Source organism: Podarcis muralis, chromosome 16 (assembly GCF_964188315.1).
Source record: "Podarcis muralis chromosome 16, rPodMur119.hap1.1, whole genome shotgun sequence".
In the NCBI taxonomy this organism is placed as follows: domain Eukaryota; kingdom Metazoa; phylum Chordata; class Lepidosauria; order Squamata; family Lacertidae; genus Podarcis; species Podarcis muralis.
In genome coordinates this window covers 37,414,816-37,439,145 of record NC_135670.1, presented here as the reverse complement: position 1 = coordinate 37,439,145, position 24,330 = coordinate 37,414,816, and the positions used below count along the sequence as shown (strand labels likewise).

Genomic DNA, 24,330 nt, shown 5'->3' with positions numbered 1-24,330 from the left:
GGGCCGGGCTCACCTGGGGCTCCCCCAAGTATTTTATTCAAGTCGCCCCCCCCCTGCAGAAAAGAGAGCGGACTTTCAGCCCTCGCACAAAGCGGAGCAGCGACCACTACCTTCCTCCTCAGTTACCCAGGACCCCTTTCCCGCCGCCTTCCAGGTGCGGGCGAGCACCTGCGCGCTGCCAAGGGCGCACCTGCCGGGCGCGAGCGGCGCTCCCCACGCTCCGCAAAGCGCACCTGGCGGCTTCTCGGCTCGCGCAGCCTCCGAAAGGGGAAACGTTAAGCCCCGCCCTCCTCCTCTTCTCGGGCCGCCATTGGTCTTTAATTTGCATAGCCCCGCCCGTCAACTCCCGCGCGCCGGCGAAAGGCAAGGGCCCGGGCTGCCGCCGGTCGCTATGGCAACAAGGGGAGGAAGCCAAACAGCTGCCGGTCCCGCAGGAGCAGCTACGCGGCGGCTGGCGAGGCCCGGGGCTCCTGGGGGTCTGTTGCAAAGGGGCAGGGGAGGAGGTAGGTCTCTCTGCTGCCTCTGCTGCGTTGCATATTCGTGCCCCTCCCTTTCCCCCCCAAGGAGCTCAAGGGGATCCCTGCACGGGGTGGTTCTCCCCCCCCACCTCCAATCCCCCACCACAACAGCCCTGCGAGGTAGGGCAGGCTGAGAGGCAAGGACTGGCCCGAGGCCCTCACTCTGATGGCAAAGTGGTGCCCAAGTGGGGGATTTGAACCCTGGTGGGTGGCGCTGTGGTGTGGTCAAAACCACTGAGCCTAGGGCTTGCCAATCGGAAGGTTGGTGGTTTGAATCTCCATGATGGGGTGCGCTCCTGTTGCTCAGTCCCAGCTCCTGCCAACTTAGCAGTTTGAAAGCATGTCAAAGTGCAAGTAGATAAATAGGTACCGCTCCAGCGGGAAGGTAAACAGCATTTCTGTGCACTGCTCTGGTTCGCCAGAAGCAGCTTAGTCATGCTGGCCACATAACCCAGCTGTCTGCGGACAAACACCGGCTCCCTCGACCAGTAAAGCAAGATGAGCACCGCAACCCCAGAGTCAGCCAAGACTGGACTTAACTGTCAAGGCTCCTGGCGCTCTTCGCCACTGTGCCTCACTGGCTCTCCCCGCACTCTTCTCTCCTTGGTAAGTGGGGTTAAGATTGTTGCCTAGAATACGAAAGACGTAAAAGCAGCCTGGAGTATTTTTTCCCTCATTAGTGGGCAATCTTGGGTGCTTGTTTCATAATTATATATACTATATATACTGTATATTTTACAAAGTCGTTTTTCTGTTCTCTGTCCCTATGGAGACCTCTTAAAGAGATGATGGTCAAACTTTGCATGGAGGTTTGTGACAGCAAGGAACAGGTTGTTGTCTGTGTTTGGATACAAATGGGCACCACTGAGAACCAATATGGTAGATTGTGCTGTTCAAAACTGCACTTATTTATTTATTTGTTTCTTAAGAGTTCCTGAGTCACACTGGGCACAAGGCTGCTTGTTTCCAGTAAAGTTTCTTGGAGATGGAGGAAGACACCAATGAAATGGAAGCCCCTTCTCAGGGGACAAAAGGATCGGAGGAAGCGACTGAGGCACCAAGAGAAGAGATGGAGGTTGTGGGTGCTGCTATGGACTCGGAGCCAAGCCTTCAGAGCCAGCCCAACCCACAGCCCCAATTTCCAGCAGAACCCATGGAAGTCACTTTTGACAGAGAGGCACCAGTGCAGGCCTCCCCAGCAGAAACCAGCAGCTCTCCGACCCTACTGGAAACTTCCAACAACACTGCTGCCACCAGATTACCTGGTGTAAGTATTCACACAAAGCATTTGTTATGGTGAGTCCCATAAATCAGCAGAGGTGCCCCAGTGGCCCAAAGACACAGGGCTTTTTGTTCTGTAGTTGGGCACACAGCATGCAGCGTCCTAGGGAGCTCACCTTTCATTTTGAAAGACTAATAATAAACATCATGTTTCTAGTTCTCATGAAAGTATTGATAGGCCTGGAAGTATTTGGAGTATTGCTGGGTGAACACCAGGGAGCAGAGATTCAGGGCTTTGCAGTTTGGGCTCCTGCACATGAAATTGATAAACTATTCAGTTTTTGCAAGCACTTAAAGCAAACTGAAAATGTATAACCTGCAAAGATCTCCACAGCTGGACACCCCCTCTCCCCACTCTTTTTCAAAACTTTGGCTTAGTGAAGGTGCTATCCTGAGAGGGATGTTGTTGCTTATTCATAGGCAGGCAAGGAGACCAAAGTGGATGGCAATTTGCATTGAACTTGCAAGTGCCTATTTATAAGTCTGTAAGTGCAGATTTAGGGACGCGGGTGGTGCTGTGGTCTAAACCACAGAGCCTAGGGCTTGCCAATCAGAAGGTCAGCAGTTCAAATCCCCGCAACGGGTGAGCGAGATGAGCAAGATGAGCTCCGCAACCCTAGAATCGTTCGCGACTGGCTCTAACGGTTAGGGGTCCCTTTACCTTTAAGTGCAGATTTAGCAATGGTTGCCATAACTTGAATAGAAATACAAATTAGAATAAATTATTAGGCCATTTTCGTGCATTTGTATGTATATATTATTGGTCCCCCCCCCGTGAACCTATTATATACATATCTGTTTATTGTAACATTTGTACTCTGCTAACATTTATTTATTTATTATCTATGTCATATTATACCCATTGATTGCAAAAAAACCCCTCAAAGTGGTTTTCAAAAGGAATAAAACAATAAAATTATCAATAAAAACAGCTAAAACATTTTTAAAAATCAGTGATCAGCAAAAGCAAATAAAAGCGCATGTCAGCATTCTACATGTCTGAACAGACTTCGCTAAAGAAAATTGTTGAAAAGACTACAGTGAAGGCATTTGCCTGAGGCCAATAGCCAGGGAGTTCCAAAGATTGATTCCTTACAACTGCGAAACGAGCATTATGTGGCACCTGGGCCACTTCTGGTAGTTGTAGTAGCAATGATGGTAATACTAGGAATATAAAACATCTCATGATAGTGGGGAAATCTAGCCAGGGAACTTCTGGTGGTCAGTGTCAAGAGCTGTGGCCTCTCCCTTCTTTTGCCTCTTTTCTGGACTTGGTGGTTTCAAAGAGACAGTTTAAATAGAGGACTCTCCTCTGCAAAGCAGGGTGTTCAACCCAAAACTTTGTTTTGCCTCTTAGGAAATAGCGGCTAAGCAGCCTTCAGGGGAGGAAGAGCCTGGAGTCCCAGAAGACGAGACCAGCAGCAAAAAGACTCAGGAGTCCCCCGCCAGGGAAGCAGCAGCAGCAGAGAACCAAGGTGCAGAGAGCGTGGCTGGTGCAGAGGAAGGACGTGGCCTCATGCGCACCCAGAGTGTTGCCAGGAGAGAGGAAGCCGGGAGCCCCAGAGAGGCAGCGGTGAGCTTCAGAGAGCCCCTTGCCTCGGGACAAGCTGCAAGCTCCGCAAGCAGTGGTGGGCCTGGCAGTCCGGCCACAAAGGCCGAGGCCGAGGTGAGCCACGAAGTCAACGCTGCCCTTGGAGGCACAGGGCCCTCAAGTGAGGATGAAAGGGCCAGCCGGGAAACGGAGGTGAAAACAGCCCAAGGAGAGAGTGGCCCTTCCCAAGCACCGACTGCAGCCAGCAGCCTGACGCCAGCAGAGGGGCAGGAGGAATCCGCTGTCTCTTCAGCCCTCCCTGGCATGACCTTAGAGGAGACCAGCAGGCCACTCTCGGTACACCCACTTGTGAGTATTGCTCAGAAACGGAGCGGCATCAGTAGAACAATGAAAGAGAAGCTCCACCTCCTTTCTGTCTTCTTGCGGTAAAATACAATCACATCTTATGCTCATTATAAACTTGTGCGACTTCACGCATGTGCGATTGAAGGCCGATCAGTTTGAATTCCGCAAATTAAATGAAGGGAAGGTTTTCACTGTGCAAAAAGAGCTTTTAAGCTCTCTGCTTCTTACTGGGACAGGCCATCTCATTGTGCCGTCTCTGGAACTGGGGGGATGTTTGCACAACAAGATCTTGTGGGAACTCGGGCAGCCTTGTGAGATCTCGCAAGAGCATTGCCAAGCTGGCAGGCTGAGCAGGCCTTGCCCAGTCAAAGCTCTCTGTTTTGCTAGGGAGACAAGGCCCATGTGGTATGCCAGCTCTGGAAAAGAAGGAGTTTGGATTTGATACCTCGCTTTATCACTACCCGAAGGAGTCTCAAAGCGGCTAACAATCTCCTTTTCCCTTCCTCCCCCACAACAAACTCTGTGAGGTGATTGGGACTGAGAGACTTCAGAGAAGTGTGACTAGCCGAAGGTCACCCAGCAGCTGCATGTGGAGGAGCGGGGAAGCGAACCCAGTTCACCAGATTACGAGTCCACCGCTCTTAACCACTACACCACACTGGTTTGCATTTTTGCATATATGCACCACACCCAGAACATGACCCCAGTGTAAGATCCGGTTGTACTGAACATTTTTGAAAACCGATAAAAATTAATTGGCCAAAAAAATTCTGGTTGTACTGTACAAGCGTTATTGGGAGTCTCCCAGTCAAACATCAGTTTCATTCAAGGGCCCATCTAGACATTTTAAAGTTGTGCATTCATGATTGTGCTTGTGATGGTCTCAGGGCAGCTCTGTGACAGGATGTAAGGAGGCATCTTTCTCCATTCTGTCCTGCATCCCCCCCCCCCCCCCAGTTTCTGTTCCACTGCCAAAAATGACATCAGAGTACACTCGCAATGGAAGCACATGTAACTTGTGCACATTCAGCTTTATGCACTAGGCAAAATTAAAAAGGAGGCGGAAAGGGGGTGAGTGTGCAGAGGGGAAGTCTTTGGCAATCCCACCCTCCATCGCAGTCAGTGTGTTTTGTCTATACACGGTTTTGCTTTAGGTGTGATCCCAGGAATGTAACCCCCGTGTAAGTTGCAGGCTTACACTATTTGTGTCGTTTTCTGCTGTAGCGAAATGACTTAATTTACACAATTAATTATGTAAATTACATAAGCTACGTTGTCATTACATTATTATACCGCATTTATTCCACAATGTTAATGTTGTTGCAGAAGACACCCAGACCAAAAAATAAAAAATAAAGACCAAGTACCAGTCTGGAAGGGCACAAAATCCATGGTTGCATGCAAATTTAATTTATGGCATTTGTGGTCACAATATGTTTTTGATTGCTGCTGGGGGGGGGGAGGCGTTTCCACACTGCTGTGCACACTTTACGACAGGAACACTTAGCATATTGCTGCTGTATGATGTGATCTGACTCATCATTTGTAACTCCCTCCCTCTGCCCCGCCCCGCTCCCTGGCACAGCCCCTCCCCCTCCCCAGTGTTGCCAACAGGCAGCTCCTTCAGCCCCCCCCCCATCGCTGTCCTGCTCTGAGCAGCCCCTCCAAGATGCTTCCTTGGGACTCATTACCTGCACCAGTTGTGCTGTTGGGCTTACTTACCTCAGTAAAAAATGATGTTGGGGTGTGTTTTTCTGTGTGTATTATTATTATTATTTTACTAAGCAGAGCCTCCCTGCTCTGTCTTTCTCTTTCAGAGTTTGTCTTGGGTCTTTGGCTATAACAGCGAACTCCCGGTTTTCAACCTGCTTGATGAAGACTACCGAGTGATCTTATACGTCTCCTCTCACACGGCCGTGATCCATGATGTCCTCAGGAACAGGCAATATCTCCTCCAGGTAGGGGTCAGTTCCGTATCGGTGCTGGAGAACCCATTTGTTCTCTCCTCTCCTCCTCCCATCAGGCCAAATGACGAGGAGGCTTCAGGCCGCAGTGGCAGATGGCAGGAGGGAGGAGGAGCGGTGACCTGATGCTGGAAGACAGAGCTGAGTGTGGCATGTGGCCTGTTCCCCCCCCCCCCTCTGCCAGCTTGAGAGATTTTTCTGCCTGAGGCACAGAACAAGATGGTGCCCCATCCCGTTCTGTGCACAGAAACTCACTGAACGGGCAGCTGAGACGCTGTTCCACACTGGTGTTGGGGCAGCCATCTTGTGCTACCCCTCAGGGCAGCAGCCGGGCAGATTTCAGGGCGCACACAGAGCTCCCCATTATCCCAACACCACTCCCCAGCTGCCCTATACTAGGTTCCTTCCGCTAGTATGCTGCCCTCAAGCACAGTGGAGGAAGTTTCCCTGCTGACAGCGCTTCTGGTCAGCTTCTGCACATGAAACTGGATGGGGCGCCATCTTGCCCTGTACCGAAGGTGAAAAAGGTCCCGTGTCGGAAGGGTTTTTCCTGTTTGCTCTTCTTGTTTCAGCCGCTTTGCCCTCCCACCTGCCTGCTTGGCGGCACATCTTAGCTAACAGAGAGAACTGTAATCTGAAGTCGCCATGATGAAAACTGAAGGGTGGAGGGTTTGACTGTAGACGACTCAATCCTGAGCACGTTTCTCTCTGGTGCCGCAGGGGAGGACCTTGGTCACATGGAGCTCTGTTTGAGGCCAAAATTTGTGGCCTGCACCTCTCACGATGCCTTCCCAAAGCTGGGCAAGCACTAACTAGGCTGGGGTAAGGACTGCAGGACCCTGTCAGAGCCCTCACGCCTCCGTCCCAAAGTACAGCGCTTACTAGGCTTTGGGAAGGCCCCCCTGTGTCCCATGTAGGGAAACCGGGTGTGCTGCCCTAAGTATGCACCTGCCATTGGCAGTGGCCCCACTGAGATGCATTCCTTGACAGATTACCCACAAGGTTATGTCCGCAATAAAAAAAGGGTCCAACATTTAGCATACCGGCTTGAGGGAGATTTCCCATGAGCTGCCTCTGCAGGGCTCGCTCTCTTCCTTTGACTTTCCAGGGACACACAGACTGCATTTCCTGCATCTGCATAAGTGAAGACCGAAGGTGGATAGCAACAGCTGACAGGGGCCCCCAGAGCATGGTGACTGTTTGGGACGGATACTCTGCGTAAGCATCTGGTGGAGGAGGTTTGCTAACCATTTATTTCTGCGTCAGACCTCTCCCGCATTGGCCTTAGCTGCCAATAGTGTTGGTGTCGCGACTCTTAAAACTTGGTGGGTAATTGGGCAGCCCTAAAGCCAAGGTCTCGGCTGCCTCTGTCCCACCAGGGCAGAAGTGAACATGCTTCAGTTGCAGAGCATTCAGTGTGTGCTGTGTTCTCCAGGATTCCTGTGCACACCATATTTGACAGCCACCCAGAGGGCGGAGTCTGCGCCATCGCAATTTCGCATGATTCCAAGTTTTTGGCTACCATCGGGGCTGGGGAAGTACAGGTAAATGAAGCATTTCCTGCGCTGAATCCTCTAAATAGGGTGCCTCGAATTCGTGAAGGAGAGAAGTGAGGGGGGCACTCTTGATGGTGGTGGGGGGGCGTGAACAGTTTTGTTTAATGGGTTATAAGCAGTCAGGATTTCCCAGAACATGGACTCTTTGGGCTCTGCAGTGGTGGAGCTTCAGGCTTCGGCACTGGGGGGGGGGGGGAGGCGGAGACCAGGCGGGGGCGGGGCTGGCGCGTGTCCTGGGGGTGTGGCACACCACCTGCAGGGGCGGGCAGTCACAATGGCTCCCCACTGGGATCACACTGCCAGGAACAGTGTGCTCCCTCTGCACCCCTCTTCTTCCACCAGTGGGGCTCTGGGGTGGGTCTTCTAAGGGAGTGTGCTCTGGCACCCGTTTTCTGGAAAAAAAGCACTGGGGGCAGTATTAGAACAAGTATGCACCCTTTGGGGTGAGGCAATCCATCAAACAAACTTGTCCCAAGCTGTTAAGGGCCTCAGAGACCTAACAAATGGGCAGTCAGTGCAGGTCTTTGAGACAAAGTGTAACCTCACTCCTGTCCATAATCGTGCTTTCTTCATCACATCAGAAAGTTTGCATTTGGAGGTGGACCTCACCTGAGACAAAGCCTGTCTGCAGCGTAGAAATCCAGCCGCAGTTTGGCTTCCAGGTGAGACATGAATTTGGTTTGTTTTATTGGTGGGTGAATTGGATTTATATCCCACCCCTTTCCCTCCAGGGAGCCCACATCCACAAATTAAAAGCAAAAACAAAGTAAAAGCATTTCATCTAAGAGCAACTGAGCAATTCTGCTGTGGTATCCTGTTTGTGGTGGTGAAGCTGTTCTTAGGATCTCTTAGATGACTCCTTCATCCTCCTTGCTTACTTACTTTGTATTCAGCCTTCCCTCCACGGAGCTGTAGGCAAGGTACATTGGACCCCCCCCCCGCCCCCTTTAGCTTCTTGTCAGCCTGTGAGACAGGCCAGGCTGTGACATGCCTCTGGCCGCTGCCTTACTACCTGGGGATTTGAGCCCAGGTCTCGCCATTCCAAATGCTCCATTCACTGCATCACACAGGCTTTTCTCATTCCTTTTTAAAGCACCGCATATGTATGGTGCTGTGGGTTAAACCACAGAGCCTAGGACTTGCCGATCAGAAGGTTAGTGGTTCGAATCCCCACGGCGGGGTGAGCTCCCGTTACTCGGTCCCTGCTCCTGCCAACCTATCAGTTCGAAAGCACGTCAAAGTGCAAGTAGATAAATAGGTACTACTCCGGTGGGAAGGTAAACGGCGTTTCTGTGCGCTGCTCTGGTTCGCCAGAAGCAGCTTAGTTATGCTGGCCACATGACCCGGAAGCTGTACGCCGGCTCCCTTGGCCAATAAAGCGAGATGAGCGCCGCAACCCCAGAGTCGGTCATGACTGGACCTAATAGTCAGGGGTCCCTTTACCTTTATGTATGACTGGTGAGATAGATGTGGACATTTGTGTGCGTGCACACACTATATTGATTCTGTGAATCCTTACCTGTAGAAACAACAACAATTTATCAGTGTAGCAGAAAAAAAGTGTGTGAACTGATTCTTAGTTAATACTTAGGCATCAGATTTCATTTCCCAACCTGGAGCTCTCCGGATGTTCTGGACTACAACTCCCATCAGCCCTGCCCATTGACCACATGGTCTGAGTTGGGGTCTGAGACATCTGGAGGGAGGCATCCATTTGAGGAAGGCTGACTTAGGGGTCAAACTCTGTGTAGGCTTCCAAATGAGAAGAAATTATAAGTGCCATGATCTAAAGCATTGGTAGGCAAACTAAAGCTTGGGGGCCGGATCCGGCCCAGTCACTTTCTAAATCCGGCCCGCGGACAGTCTGGGAATCAGCCTGTTTTTATGAGTAGAATGTGTCCTTTTATTTAAAATGCATCTCTGGGTTGTTTGTGGGGCATAGGAATTTGTTCATTCCCCCCCAAAAATATAGTCCGGTCCCCCACAAGGTTTGAGGGACAGTGGACCGGCCTCCTGCTGAAAAAGTTTGCTGACCCCTGAGCTAAAGTGTCATTCTGCTACTGCTGTCACCTCTGAGCTTGTTCATTTCCCAGAATTACATTGCCTTTAATTCCCGAGACCATAATGAGCTGGTCAGCAACAGTGAAATTCAAGTCATCTTCTACATATGGGTAAGTTGGAATAAAAATGTCTGCTGTACTTTGGTATGTTGTTTTAGCTGGTAATAAGTCCACGGGGGATGTAGGTCTTCTCTCTTTTATGACTGCACAGCTCCAACACAGAAATGGTCAGAATTCAGCCTCCTGGAAATCCCAGCCAAGGTTCAAGGCTGCCTTTGGCCTGGGTAGTGCCGGCACTTCTGAAAACGTTGGGGAGGGGCCATAACTCAGCTTTTGGTTTGCACGCAGAAGGTCCCAGGTTCATTCATTAACACATCCAATGCATTTATCCTCCGCTCATCAGCTGGAAAGGTTCCCAGAAGGCTTGTGGGTCAACAAAAACAAGACACAGGCTCTGCCCTTGTTATATAAAGACATGGCACGAAAGGAAAAAGTGATGGGGAGGAAAGAAGAAAATGATGTTAGAAGGTTCCTAGAATAATAAGCTTACTAGAAATGGGCTGCTCACAGTGAAGTGGGGGGGTGGGAGACAGGCCTTGGTGGTGTCTGAGATTTGATTCTGTTTTTTCCTCCATGTCTTCTTAGAATGCCGACATCTTGCACTACCATGCTCCGCCCCTGACAGATAAAGTGAGTATTGCATTGATCACCTTAGGAATGTACAGAACTGACCCCTTTGGAGGGCCTTTGGGCAAGGCGCCCTCCTACTCTTCCTCTATCTCGCCACCACTGTTGTTGCCAGCTGCTGCCCGTCGTTGTCTTCTTCTTTTGCATGGTGCCCCCTGCTTGCTTGCTTGCCAGGCAGAGAGCCAGTGGGCAAGCACGCAGGGGCATCTGTTGCTGCTCTTCCTTCTCAGCACCACCCACCAACTGGGGGTGGGGCTCAAGTATTTTATGGGGAGGCAAAGGGACGGCAGCCCCTAGGAGTTGGCTCCTATGTTTTGTGTTACGGTTCTGCAGCAAGCAAATCCAAAGTCCTTCAGCAAAAACAGGTGACCAGACAATCTGTGTGCAAACTCACCATGGCTAGACACCCAGAGGCCAATTCACACAATTGGCTGACCCTGGCTATCTCCAGTCCAAGGCCAGTGTTGTAAACAGTTTAAATACTTGCCTGTTAGTACCTTGATGGCGCAATTAAACTGAAAGCAAACCTTTAAAGTGTAGGGTATTTTGTCCCATCCAACCCTGCTGCTTGTGTTCATGTCATTTGACTCATTCTGTTTTGAATGTGTAATTGCTGAACAAATAATAATAATATAATAATAATTTCTACCCTGCCCATCTGGCTGGGTTTCCCCAGCCACTCTGGGCGGGTTTCAACAGAACATTAAAAACAGAATAAAACTTCAAACATTAACAACTTCAAAAACTTCCCTAAACAGGGATGCCTTCAGATGTCTTCTAAAAGTCGGATAGCTGTTTATTCCCTTGACATCTGATGGGAGGGCGTTCCACAGATCTTGAGACTGGCGTGCTGCGCACTCTGCCCATCAGCCTGCCCAGCCAAGCAGCAGCAAATGGATTATGAGGGGCTTGGCTGGGTTTGCGGAGAGCAGAAGAGGGCAAAAATACTCTGAAGTTGTGCTCCAGAATATATTCTGAACCGGCAGCTCAACACATTTTGTGCAGTCGGAGCAAAGGGCTTTGTGCTGCTGGGAACCCGGAGATTAATTAGAAGCATAGAATTGTAGAGTTGGAAGGAACCCTGAGGATCATCTAGTCCAACCCCCTGCAATGCAGGAATCTCAGCTAAAACATCCATGACGGATGCTCACCCAAGCTCTGCTTTGAAACCTCCAAGGAAGGAGAGTCTACCACCTTTCAAGGGTGCCCGTTCCACCGCCAAATAACTTTTACTGCCAGAAAGTTTTCTCCCCTCCCTCCATTTTCATAACCTTGAGTCAATATTTATTTATTATTTATTAACTGCATTTCTATCCCACCTTTTTCTCCAAAGAGATCAAGGCAAGTCCAGCTCATCCATGAGGCGAGGTGAGGCGGCTGCCTCAGGTGGCAGGATTCACAGGGGCAGCTGATCTGGCCTCAAAGGAACGTGTCGCCCGCTGCTGCCGACACAGTGGCAGCGATGGCTGCGCCACATGCTTTGAAGGGCGGATCTGCCACCTTCTCAGCAGCCTCTTGGCAAATAGGAGGCATTGCTGGTCTCCTCCTACCCTTGTTCCCAAAGGGGAGCTTCACTCACCCCTTGTTCCCTGGCGGGAGGGGGGTTCCTTTTGTGGCTCACCTCAAGTGCCAAAATGTCTTGGCTTGAGGTGGCCTACATGGTTCTCGTTCAGTCCCCACAACAACCCTGTGAGGTGGGTTAGGCTGAGAGGCAGTGACTGGCCCAAGGCCGCCCAGTGAACTTCATGGCTGAGTGGGAATTCGAACCCTGGTTGACCCAGATCCTAGTCCAACACTCAAACCACTACCTTACACTAGCATATGACAGTCTCTCCTTCTTCCTCTCTTCCTTTCTAATGTTTCCCTCTTTCCTTCTTTCTTTCAGGAGTGTCGTAAGGGGGTGGCTTGGGGTCTTTGCCCTGGTCCTCAGAGCTCCTGCCCACTATCCTCCTGCCTTTTAAAAAACAAAACAAACAAACAAAACTTTGCTTATAGGGCTCTTGAGCATGCCTTCAGCCACACAACATCTCAACAACAATAACAATATATTATTTATACCCTGCCCATCTGGCGGGGTTTCCTCAGCCATTCTGGGCGGCTTCCAACAAAATATTAAAATACAATAGTCTGTTAAACATTAAAAGCTTCCCTAAACAGGGCTGCCCTAAACAGCTCTTCTCAACTTGCAAACTCATAAATATGAACAACCTAAAGTAATGGTTGACTCCATTGAGTACAGCAAATATAATAAAATTAAGCATGTGTATTTGATAACTGCTGAAGGAGAGCAAAAGTGTGTTCTGTTCTTCAACAGCCCTCACCCCATTTCCTTTTCCAGTGAATAAAAGTATATTCCAGTTTAGTTAAATAAAACCTTCAGTCAGCACAACAAATACAATTAACATTTATAAATCACACAGGGCATTTCCCCACAAATGTACGTGAAAGTGCCTTGGGGAGAGGGAAGGGGAAACAATTTTAGAGGATATTGGAGGTAGGAACTGTTTCCAGATAAAGAGAACAAAGGAATGCACAAGTAATACATTAGGTTGGCTCAGAGGCTTAAATCTGTATTTTCACATAAAAACTAGCATATGCAATGTTTTGTGCAAATTGTGCCCTGTGCCTATGCCCAAGTCTTCCTTCCTTCCTCTCTTTCTCTCTTCCACCTGTCCCCAATCTCCTTTGTTTCTCTTAGTTATATGGATGGGGCAGAGGAGCTGTGCTTGCTGTTTGTGCAGCGCTGGGGGTGGGGGTGAGAACCACCGAAAACACACCCACCCACCCTGCCCTCTCTTATTCTCTGGTAGGGACTGGTGAGGGATTTGCTTCTAATGCAAGTCCACTTAATTCACACTCCCTGAAACAGTATGCAAACTGAAACAATTTGCTTGTGTCTGAATTAGGTGATGCAGTTTGGCAAGCAAAAACCTCATATATTATGGGACACAGGTCATAAGAACGTGTATGTTATTGAAAGCGATGTGCAAAATGTGGTGTGTTGGCTTGCAAAAATGTGTCCTTTGGAAGGATTGTGCAGGAAAATGCAGCTGTAGAATTTTTAAAATAAAGATTCGCCAACTGATGCAGAAATGGGGTACAAATTGACCTTAAAATTGGGGGGGGGGAAAGAACTGGAGAGAGAGAGAGCTCACATTCTTCTATCTCTGTTCTCTGCCACTTGTATGCATTTGAAAGCCCTGCTGGCTGCTTTGTGTTTTGCTTGGTGGCAAAGGGCATCTTTCCCTTTCTCCCTTCTCCAGTCATTCAACAAGGTCGTGGGGATCTTCAGCCAGACCATTTTCCACTTCAGCTCTACTCAAGCCATTACTGGGACCATGGAAGGGAAGCTGGTGGTCTGGGATGCCGTTTGCCCTCCCTCCAAGTCTTCTGCCGTGTGCGTCAAACCCTACAACATGAAAGCCATCAAGCTGGTGCACTTGCAGCGGGATGGGATCACAGTGCTGGCCATCACAGACAAGTGAGCAGCTTATCTCTCAGGTTTACGTATCACATCTGCCTTGTCGCCTGGGCATCAAGTGATCATGCTAGATCTTCAGGTACCATGAGCGCATCCATGGAAGACCAGCCAGGCCAAGTGGAGAATCCACAAAAGTATTCAGCAAATCCTTAGATTCCATATGTCTCTGGGAGAAGGCCATCTTAACAGGCCCATCCTACCCCTACGGGCGGGGCGGGGAGGGGAGAACCTGTCACCAGTAGCCCCAGTTAGGGTTGCCAGACCTTCCAGGGCTGACCTGAAACCTTGGGGCTTGCCTGGCCCCCTCCAGGTGGCAGGAGGAGGGCTTGAATCTCCAGGGGGGTGAAAGGGCCCTTAATGTTGGCCCTTGCTGCCAAGGAGTGTGGTGGAGTCTCCTTCTTTGGAGGTCTTTAAGCAGAGGCTTGACAGCCATATGTCAGGAGTGCTCTGATGGTGTTTCCTGCTTGGCAGGGGGTTGGACTCGATGGCCCTTGTGGTCTCTTCCAACTCTATGATTCTATGATTCTATGTAATGTAATGTAATTTATTAAATAGGAAGACACCGTGTGCAGCTTGCAGGCATCAGCCCAGCAGTAGCCAGCTGCAAATTATTGGATTGACTCTCAGGGCATGGGGTCTGCCTTCCTTCCCTTGTTCTTCCCCTGTCACATTAACCCCCATCTCTACACATATTGCACAGACTTTCCAGAGTCCACCCCCTATGACATCACTGGGGCCCCATGTCATCATCAGGGGGTCTCAGGTTTGGGCCCTGAAATCTTAGGGTCTGGGATGCTGCTGACCTAGCAACCCCAGTCCAAATGCAGCCTGCCACTCTTCTGATCCGATTCGCCCCTCCTTCCACTGCTGCGCTACTGTACTGTATTTAGTTTGGCTGTCATTTATGGGACACCTGGTGAGTGTTAAGAGGAGTTCCCCAGTTTTACCCAGCAGAGGGCACTGCTGCATTCAGGAACAGAGAAAAGTGCAAAAGCAAGGGATGGACTGCATCCCATGAAAGGGCTGGTTGTATCAAGGGCTTCACAAGAGACCTGCCATCCTGTCTCACAAATAGCACACAGTGCAGCAGCTCTGTGAGAAGACCAAGGCAGCACTAGATGTGGTTGCAGGCCAAGCAGCTGCCCTGGCAGTGCAGGGACCTGCTCTGTCACAAGGGCCAGAGCTTCAACATCTGTGACATGGGCTCCCTGGATCTGAATTGCTAACTGAACCTCAGAGAGCCAAAGGATCCTGAGAAACATAGTTTAGTGCAAGAGCAAGGAATTGTTTTGCCAAATTCTCCTCCTCCTCTGTGGTTCTACTAACTGATTGCCGGCAAATTTCCCTCTCCCTTGGAAATAAATATTTGGAATGAGATTTCCAAAGCACACCTGCCTCATTCAAAACAAGGCCTGGCCAAAGACGTTTTGCTGCCTGAGGTGAAGGAAGAGATGGCAGCTCTCACTCCATCCCACCTACCAAAACTGTTGAATTTGGCCTCAACAATGGCTGCAAGACGGTGCCCTCTCCCCCAAAGGGGTGACATTAAGCTGCTGGCCAGTCAACACATCTTCTCAGACTTTGGCAGCGTTCGCCACCCCCAGCTTCTACCTCACTCTTCCTAATGACAGGGCTGGCCCTCAAAGGATAAAAGACTGGCACCGTCTGAACAATATACATGAGTATAATAGTTAGAATATAGAAAACTGCTTTATGCTGAGCCAGATTATTAGTCCATCTAGCCCAGTATCGTCTACACAGATTGGCAGCAGCTCTCTAGGGTTTTGGGCAGGGGACATCGCCACTGGGGATTGAACCTGGGACCATCTGAACACAGCTGCTCTACCACTGAGCTATGGCTTTTCCTATCTACTTTCAATACTCTGTTGAGGTAGAGCTCTTTCTGATGACGGACATTGGTCCTGATAATAATAATGTCCTGTGCTCCCTATTTTGTGGCCCTTAGCTGCCAGTAGAAGCCATTCACATTATGTTTGTCCAGATTCTGACTCAGTAGGACAGATTGAAATGTCCACTGCAGGTAGCAGGTGTAGAGCAGAGCTGTGTGTGTCTTGCGCCCTGTTCCCTGTTCTGCCCCCTCTGAGCTGGTGTGCTGCGCTCAGGTATGGCAGAGATACTCCCCACTGCTTGTCTTGGGCATTCAGCTGCAGTCTTGCTGACTTGGATACAGAGAATGGGTGCCAAGGCATTGTGGCACCTGGGGCGAACCACAAAATGGTGCCCCCCTTCCTGCCAGGGAAGAGGGGATGAATGAAGATCTACATCAGTGACAAGGGGGCGGTAAAGATCTACATCAGAATCTGCTAACCTGTGGATCCTGCCCCCTGAGGCACTCCCCTCACCTTGTCCTTTGCCCCAGGAAGCAAAATGTCTTTGGCCCACCCCTGTAGCTAGGTTTTTCTTTTAAGAGGCAAGTCCAGAGCCATAGTATATTGCCTATTTTAGGTTTTAATATTATTCTTTGTGGCCAATGTGATGCCATATCTCAACAACAAATTGATTTTCCTTTCAGGAATTTTGTGACCTGTGATGTCAAAGGCCATGTGAAATTCTATGATGGAGACCTTCAGCTTCTTCACTGGTACAGCCAGTTTAAACTGGGACGCATCCGATCCATATCCTTCTCCAAGAAACCTATGTGTCCTGAGGACACCACCAAATTCCCCACTTCTTGCACTTTAACAGGGCTTCCCTTTGTTGTCAGGTGAGAACTGAAGAGAATCGGGTTTGGTCCCACCCTGCAGGGCTATTTTCTACTCATGGTGATGTTGTCCCAAAAGCTGCCACCACTTAAGGCCGTCTGTGCAGCTTCACATTCATTTTCTGTGTATATATCGGTCACAAAGAGGTAAGTTATATAACGAACCGTATGGAAAAACTGAGATCAATGGTAGGCATCCAGTAAATCTCATATTCACTGTCTCAGCATGTTACTCTGGAGCAGGCATACGAAAACTCGGCCCTCCAGATGTTTTGGTACTACAATTCCCATCATCTGTCTGTCTCTGTCACAAGAGACTAGGGCCCTGCAGGACCTGACATCCTTCCGCAGGGCCTGCAAGACAGAGCTGTTCCACCAGGCCTTTGGTCAGGGCGCAGCCTGACCCCCTCCTCTGGCAATCTGCACAGAATTTTGCTTGATGGTTGCCATTAATTTGATTTTAATTGGATTTAATTAATTTTATAATGAATGTTTTTAGAATGTCGGACTATTTTGATTGTTGTTAGCCGCCCTGAGCCCAGCTTCGGCTGGGGAGGGCGGGATATAAATAAAATTAATTATTATTATTATTAATTATTATTATTATTATTATTATTATTATTATTATTATTATTATTATTATTATCCCTGACCACTGGTCCTGCTAGCTAGGGATCATGGAAGTTGTAGGCCAAAAACATCTGGAGGACTGAGTTTGCCTATGCCTGCTCTGGAGTGTGAATCAAAATTCTGTTTCTTTTTCACGGTGCAGGAATTTTATTATTTCCACGGCGGATGCGTTGGTGATCCACGTCAAGACGGAAGGGACAGAAGTCAGCAAGTGCCTAGAGGAGCCCAAGGGGGCCGTCCATGCCGTCAGCTGCCACCCGAGCAAACCTCTCATGGCCAAGGGGAGTTTCTGTGGGCTCCTGAAAGTGTGGAACTACAAGATCAACAAATACCTCATTAGCCGAATCTTTAAGGGTGAAAGCATCCAGAGCCTCTGCTATGACTCCAGCGGTATTGATCCATACTCCTTCCTTTACAAAAGGCAGAGCTGTAGCTACCGGGGGGGGGGGGGGGGCAGACCAGCCAGGCTTTTTGCCCCGTGTGAAGCCTCCAAAGGGGTGCCATTGAGGCTCCACACTTGTGTTTGTGCATGCAAATGCCTGGGTGTGGGTGTGCCAAACTGGGTCTTTAACCTGCGTGAAATAAAGCCTAGTTTTGCCCCTGCAAACAGAAGTCTGGGGAGGGGGGAGATTTTTGGCAGGGTGGGGGTGCAGGGTTCGTTTCTTTTGAAGGGAAGGGAGAGTTTGAGTCTATTGATGCCTTTGCAATAATTCTTTGCATGCATACAGCTTAAGCAATGCTAGTTCTGTCATTATGGATCCTCAGAATCAGATTAACTCTTTCTAAGGAAGAATCCAGGGAAGAGGCCCCATTGCTGGTCATTAACAGTGGTTTTTGTTTGTTCTAATTGCTTCCGCACCAGCAGGGGTTTTTTTTGGAATTGTAATCCTTTTAATTCACATTTTAAAGAAAGCATTATTTCCAGCTAGCTGCTTTCTAGCATTCTTTCTGTTGCCCTCCCATAATTTTTCAAACCTGATTTGCAGGATTTGACTAATAATAAATAAATAAGTAAAAAATAGGTGTACTTGCAGGGCCAAACTACTGAGCTTTTGGAGGGCTACTGTGCCTTTAATCAGAAGCTTCTTCCTTGTGGAGTCTCCCTCTATAGGCTTCTTGTTCAGCATAGCTGAAGAATTGCCCTTTGAGTTATCTGTTCCCTGTGGAGGGGTGAAGTGTAGCTTCATTGGTGACGGCTCTATCTCTTGAACAGAATGCAAATAAGAGTCAGAAGTCACAAGTGGGCAGTTTTTAATTAAAATTGCTGGACAGCAATAATGTCTAAGATAGCCCTACGGAAATATCTTGTCCGTGCCAATATAGCATTATATTAGTTGCCACAAGAAACCAACATTTTAATCCCCCCCCCCAGTTGTGAGGAACCACCCTCTCACCAGTAGAAAAAGATGTTGCCTTATACCAGCCATCGCTGACTTGGTTCCCTCCAGAGGTTTTGTGCTGCAGCTCCCGTCATCTTAACCAGCACAGAGCTGATGACGGTGGTTGTCCAAAACATCTGGAATAAGCCAGGCTGGGGTTGGCTGCCTTAGATCATCCAATCTTGCTGGAATGAGACGTTTGCAGAACAACTATTTCTCCCATGCACTTTTTAGGTTCATTATTGGCAGCCGGATTCATTGATGGAAGTGTTTACATTTTGGATTCTATATCTTTGGAAAACGACTGTCCAGAGCCTTTCCGATATTCCAGCACTCCCATCACCGTCATGAGCTTCTCTCCTGACTCCCAGTATCTTGCGACTGCAGTGAGTATTCCTTCCCCTTACGTGTGAGTCACATAGCGCTTTACTCCTACAGAAGCATTTCTTGTATCTCCCCACAACACAGAAGCAGTCTGAGGGAAAATGGAATCAATGTTTTACTGCAAATACAATTCGGCCCTTTCCTCTAGAAATTCAGAGCAGTGTCCGTGGTTCTCTCACCCTGCCCCCTTGCCCCCATTTTATATTCCTAACAACCTTGCAACAGGCAGATAGTGACTGCAATGAGCTTTCACGGCCAAGAAGGGATGTGAAGCCAGATCTCTCCATGCTGGAAGCCCAGGGGCAGAGCACCAGCCTTGCCTGCCGTTGCCACAGGTCCTGGGTTCAAACCCCAATGGCAGGGAGGGCCCCCCTGTCTGAAGCGCCGCTGCCAGTCTGTGTAGGCAGTACTGAGCTACACGGAACAGTGGTCTGACTCAGTATAGGGCAGCTATTAAAGTCCAACGCTCTAAACCATGGGTAGGCAAACTAAGGCCTGGGGGCCGGATCCGGCCCAATCGCCTTCTATTTCCAGCCCGTGAACAGTCTGGGAATCAGTGTGTTTTTACATGAGTAGAATGTGTGCTTTTATTTAAAATGCATCTCTGGGTTATTTGTGGGGCATAGGAATTCGTTCATTTTTATGTCTAAAATATAGCCTGGCCCCCTGCGAGGTCTGAGGGACAGTGGACTGGCCCCCTGCTGAAAAAGTTTGCTGACCCTTGCTCTAAATGGCTGTGCTGCTGTGGCAAAGGAAAAACGAAAGGAAACGATTCATTGATACAAAGTGGGGTTTTTCTTTAATTGTCTTTCAGGATGAAAACATTTCATTGAACCTTTACAAACAAACCATGGTTGAGGGGAAGAAAGTCTGGGACCGCCTGGCAGCCTTGCACTCCCATTACAAGCCCATTCGCACCATTCTCTTTGGGGTTCACTTGGACAGCGAAGAGCCTTGGCTCTTAACTCTTGGCGAAGATCGACTCTTGGTAGGTGCTGTGAGCAGGACACAGTTTCTGGTCATGCTGCATAGTTGCATAGAGATGTGTCAGCCTGGAGAGGTTTCAGAGCGGAGCCATTGGAGGCTGGGAACCAGGGACTTGGGAGGTCAAGCCAGCGGTGCAAGTCAGATTGCCCAACGGCCATGACTGGCCCCCACTCTTCAACTTCAGCCCTGTGGAGGTTCAGCAAGGGTAGAATACCAAGCTCATTCCACCACACATTCGGTTGAATGCACCAGCATTTCTCCTAATGCACGCATTTTAGTGCAGTGGTATCTCGGGTTACATATGCTTCAGGTTACATACGCTTGAGGTTACAGACTCCGCTAACCCAGAAATAGTACCTCGGGTTAAGAACTTTGCTTCAGGATGAGAACAGAAATTGTGCTTCGGCGGCGTGGAGGCAGCGGGAGGCCCCATTAGCTAAAGTGGTGCTTCAGGTTAAGAACAGTTTCAGATTGAGAAAGGACCTCTGGAACGAATTAAGTACTTAACCTGAGGTATCACTGTATGCATTTTTCTTAATACATACCTTTCTGCACAGCATCATTTCCTGTCAGGAGCAAGCCAGCAGTAAACCACACCACGCAAGTTGGGCTTTAACTCTTTATTAGCAGAAACAGGATCTGCGTAGGACTGTCAGGCCTAATGAGCACAGCAACGTATCTCCGGTAGCTCTTGCCCCCATGAAGCAATTGCTGAGACTGAAGGTCCCTGCCTCCCTGGAGCTACCTTAGTCCCTTCCTCTCATAGGTTTTTCCCCAAGCAATCAGAGATTGGACTCAGCTATACAGCTGCAAATAAAACCTTTTATGTTCGTTTTAAGTGCAATATACAATGTGACATCAGATGGCGATGGTGAGCCTTATGGAAAACTCAATATACTTTTTAAAAAAAGCATTTTCAGAACGTTTTTTATATGTGTGTAGATTCCATCACTGTCTCTCTGTGTGTCGCCAATCTCTCATCTGTCCTTTTCATGCCTCTTCTGGTTCTGGAAGACAAAGTGAGAGGGGAGCTTGTTGCAGCAGGAGGGGAAGACACTGTGACTCTTCACCAGCCCAACTCATCTCTGCCTCATGGCCTCGCTCCTCCCCTGCTTCAGCTTCTAACTCTGATTCTGGACTTCTCTCTGCCACAGACTCTCCCAGCTCACTAAGCCCAGTTACAGTACCTCCTCAGTTTTTGACACCTCCTCCTCCCAGTCTTCTCCCTCTTCTCCCTCTGACCACTCATCGTTGTCCCACCACCAGTCCCCAGGCTCTGAGCCGTCCTCCCTTGGAGATTCCCTTGGGGGTTCCCCAGCTTGCTCCTCCCACCATTCCTCTTTGTCCAACAAATCCATGACATTTCCCTCCTAAGGATGCATCATGGTTTGTTAGTTTCACTAATTGTGCATCTCTTGCATGGTTTACTTTGGCGCATGCATTTCTATACACATTACGTGGCTGGGGAACTGCATTATGAAATCCAGAAAAGTGCAAATTTTGAAGGAGGGTTCTGTTGCAGTTTCAGAAAATGTACATTTCCTAGATTCACCTTTAAACATTAACTGGATCGAATTTCTCTCACGTCCCTAGTTCGAACACAGTTCCTCCACACCCCCAGTAGAGTCACTTTCACACATTCAGCTTCAGGGAAACCAAGTGATGGACACAGATGTCTGGACCCCCCCCCCCATCACTGGGTCTCTGTTATCTTGTTTCCAGGTGGAATATGACCTGGAGAAGAGTGTCAAGGATGAGCTGGTTGTCATCCGAAGGGACCGCATCGAACAACATGCCGTCCCCAGGTGCATCACCTGGTACCCACCTCTCACCACAGAATATTTTTTCCTCACTGCCAACGATCAGTACAAAATGAAAATGTATAATGTAACCACAAGATTGTGCAGGTAACCTGGTAAATCTCTGGTTTATTTCTTCCATGTCTCCTGCAATTATCCCACTCCTATCTCCCTGTAAGTGCTGTATTTGTGTGTCTTTCCAAGGGCAACTCCAGACAACCAGGGTCCAGCACCATCTCGCCACCTGCACTCCCACCAACGCACTGTTTCACAAAGCCAATTGAGCTCTGTGCGGCAATGGCCCCACCTCAGCTGCAGTGTCAGCCCTGCCACCTGCTCAGTTGCAGTCTTCTTGAGCTTGACCTCCCCCCCCCCCTCCTGAGCTACAATATCTTATCTCTGGTCCATCTGACCTTTCATAGCTGCTTCTGAAACACAACCCTTTCCTTCCTGGTCACAGAGCTTGCAGACGACTAGCTTCCCTGTGGACCCGGGTACCTTATCCCCTAGACAAAGTCTGAAGAACCTGAGGTCTGTCAGATGTTGTTGGACTCCAGCTCCCATCATCCCTGACCACAGGTTCCTTTTGCAGTGCTGAAACTCCTTCCTCCATTACGAGGTCTATGGGAAGATACTGTAACTAGGACTGTAAGCTTTAATTTGTAGATTAATCATCTGAAATTTCAGTTGATTAATAAGTAGGAGCCCATTGTTATCATTAGGGAGGAAAGTTCAGAGCATGTGGTTCCTTTTTTACTTTAGTGCAAGGAATGAAAAGCTGGATACTAGGCTTTGCCTACCCTTTTCTTCTGACGTGGAGCGGTAGTTTATATTTATTAAGTTATGAGTTAATTTGTTCTATCTCCAAAAACAATGCATTCTATACCCGGATATGCATATATTTATGTATATTTAATAGATTGGGTAGCGCAGGGGTTACTCGAGAGAAACTAGTCTATGGGGAGTGAAGGGGTGGCAAGGATTTATTAGATGACCATGATACAGGATTTTAATATACATGGGGCAGTGGCAAATATATGTTTTTGTGGGGGCGGGGAGAAGGTGGAATGCCTGCTAGCCTTCACTATCCTTAGGTGTGATCCCTGGATTAATTTGTTAAAGGTCAGGTGCTCAAGAGCTCCTGTTGTTGCTTTGTTTATTTTAGGAAGACTGTTGTGGGACCAGCCTATGGCTCCCCCCTGGAGAAGATTCTGGTGCTTCCACTCGCAGAGGGACATGATCCTCAGAGACGGTACTTGGCCTACATTACAAAAGACAAGGCAGGTGAAGGTCTTTGGACCAGCCCCATCCTGAGTCCCTTCGAGGCCTGGGATAGGCTCCCAGTTCGACCTCTGCCCTCCTCAAACATTAGGGAGGCTTGCAACCGACATTGGCGATGGGTCAGGAACAGCCGTGGGGTGTTGAGCACATTATTGTACACAATCCCAGGCACAGTTGTACAGAACAACCACAAAAAGTGCTACAAGGAACATTGCCGTGATCTTTCGTCTTTATTGTAAACTACTTATTTTTGTCCATATATTGTTGTCAACGTCATATGCTTTGAGGCACATTGTTGTGACATCCCAGGTTCTCCCAGCCAGCGGCGTAGCGTGGGTTGTCAGCACCCGGGGCAAGGCAAGTAATTTGCGCCCCCTAACCCGGGGCAAGGCAAGTAATTTGCACCCCCTAACCCGGGGCAAGGCAAGTAATTTGCGCCCCCTAACCCGGGGCAAGGCAAGTAATTTGCGCCCCCTAACCCGGGGCAAGGCAAGTAATTTGCGCCCCCTAACCCGGGGCAAGGCATATGCTTTGAGGCACATTGTTGTGACATCCCAGGTTCTCCCAGCCAGCGGCGTAGCGTGGGTTGTCAGCACCCGGGGCAAGGCAAGTAATTTGCGCCCCCTAACCCGGGGCAAGTAATTTGCGCCCCCTAACCCCTAACCTGCCGCCGCTGCCAGCTTCTTCTTGCTGCTGCCTGGGCTGGGGTATTTACGGTAAGGTAGCCACGGCGGCGGCGGGTCCGTGTCAGGTGATCTGAGGCGAGTTGCCGCTGGCGCTGCCACCCAAACGACGCCGCTTGCCCGGAGGAGGAGGAGGGCAGAGAGGCGAGGAAAATGCAACATGGCCCAGCAGCTGCAGCGGCGGCGGCAGCAGCAGCAGCAGCAGCAGCAGCAGCGGGGTTGTGAGGAGGGGCTGCCTGGTGCGCCCTCCACGGCCCTGACGCGCGGGGACCGTGGCGAGTGCTGAGAGCCGCTGCCAGCTTGTCGGTTCCGCGAGACATGGGGCTCTGCTACAGCCTGCGCCCGAGGCTCTTCGGTGACTCCGGAGGCGGCGAGCGCCCCCCCAGATGTTGCGCCCGGTGCAGCCGGCCCCCCCTGCACCCCCCACGCTACGCCACTGCTCCCAGGCCAGTCTGCTCCTTTTTCAAAGCCAGTATGGCAGGGAATACGCAAGTCTGCTGGCTTTTGTTGGCCTGTTGCACGACTCCAACTGTCCCCTCAGTTCCTGAACTGCTGGCAGATGGCCAAAGAGATGTGGCAATCTTTGGCTGCCCTTAAAGGTAAAGGTAAAGGGACCCCTGACCATTAGATCCAGTCATGACCTACTTTAGGGTTGCAGCGCTCATCTCACTTTACTGGCCGAGGGAGCCGGCGTACAGCTTCCGGGTCATGTGGCCAGCATGACTAAGCCGCTTCTGGCGAACCAGAGCAGCACACGGAAATGCCGTTTACCTTGCCACCTATGTATCTACTTGCACTTTGAGATGCTTTGAACCTGCTAGGTTTGCAGGAGCAGGGACCAAGCAACGGGAGTTCACCCCGTCGCAGGGATTCGAACTGCCGACTTTCTGATTGGCAAGTCCTAGGCTCTGTGGTTTAACAGGCCTCTAAATTCCCCAAAGAGGTCTTCTCGCTCAACTTACCTGCTATGGTGGGAACAGCAGTGGAAAATTCCTTGGCCTTAACACCAAGAATGGGGGAA

The 24,330-nt window shown here is 49.6% G+C and overlaps 1 protein-coding gene across 1 annotated transcript in view; it reads left to right on the top strand.

The window, feature by feature from the left end:
* Positions 1-280: 280 nt before the first annotated feature.
* The window catches only part of CFAP251 (cilia and flagella associated protein 251), a 38,207-nt gene continuing 14,157 nt past the window's right edge, over positions 281-24,330 (top strand). Inside the window, exons 1-16 of the mRNA XM_028710353.2 lie at positions 281-503; positions 1,448-1,785; positions 3,157-3,699; positions 5,514-5,654; positions 6,769-6,878; positions 7,096-7,204; positions 7,798-7,878; positions 9,310-9,387; positions 9,922-9,966; positions 13,227-13,444; positions 15,978-16,169; positions 16,939-17,186; positions 18,410-18,561; positions 19,374-19,547; positions 21,269-21,453; positions 22,511-22,625. Of these exons, the coding sequence (XP_028566186.2) occupies positions 1,504-1,785; positions 3,157-3,699; positions 5,514-5,654; positions 6,769-6,878; positions 7,096-7,204; positions 7,798-7,878; positions 9,310-9,387; positions 9,922-9,966; positions 13,227-13,444; positions 15,978-16,169; positions 16,939-17,186; positions 18,410-18,561; positions 19,374-19,547; positions 21,269-21,453; positions 22,511-22,625 (2,673 nt within the window). The 5' untranslated portion in view covers positions 281-503; positions 1,448-1,503. The remainder of the gene's footprint in view (positions 504-1,447; positions 1,786-3,156; positions 3,700-5,513; positions 5,655-6,768; positions 6,879-7,095; positions 7,205-7,797; positions 7,879-9,309; positions 9,388-9,921; positions 9,967-13,226; positions 13,445-15,977; positions 16,170-16,938; positions 17,187-18,409; positions 18,562-19,373; positions 19,548-21,268; positions 21,454-22,510; positions 22,626-24,330) is intronic.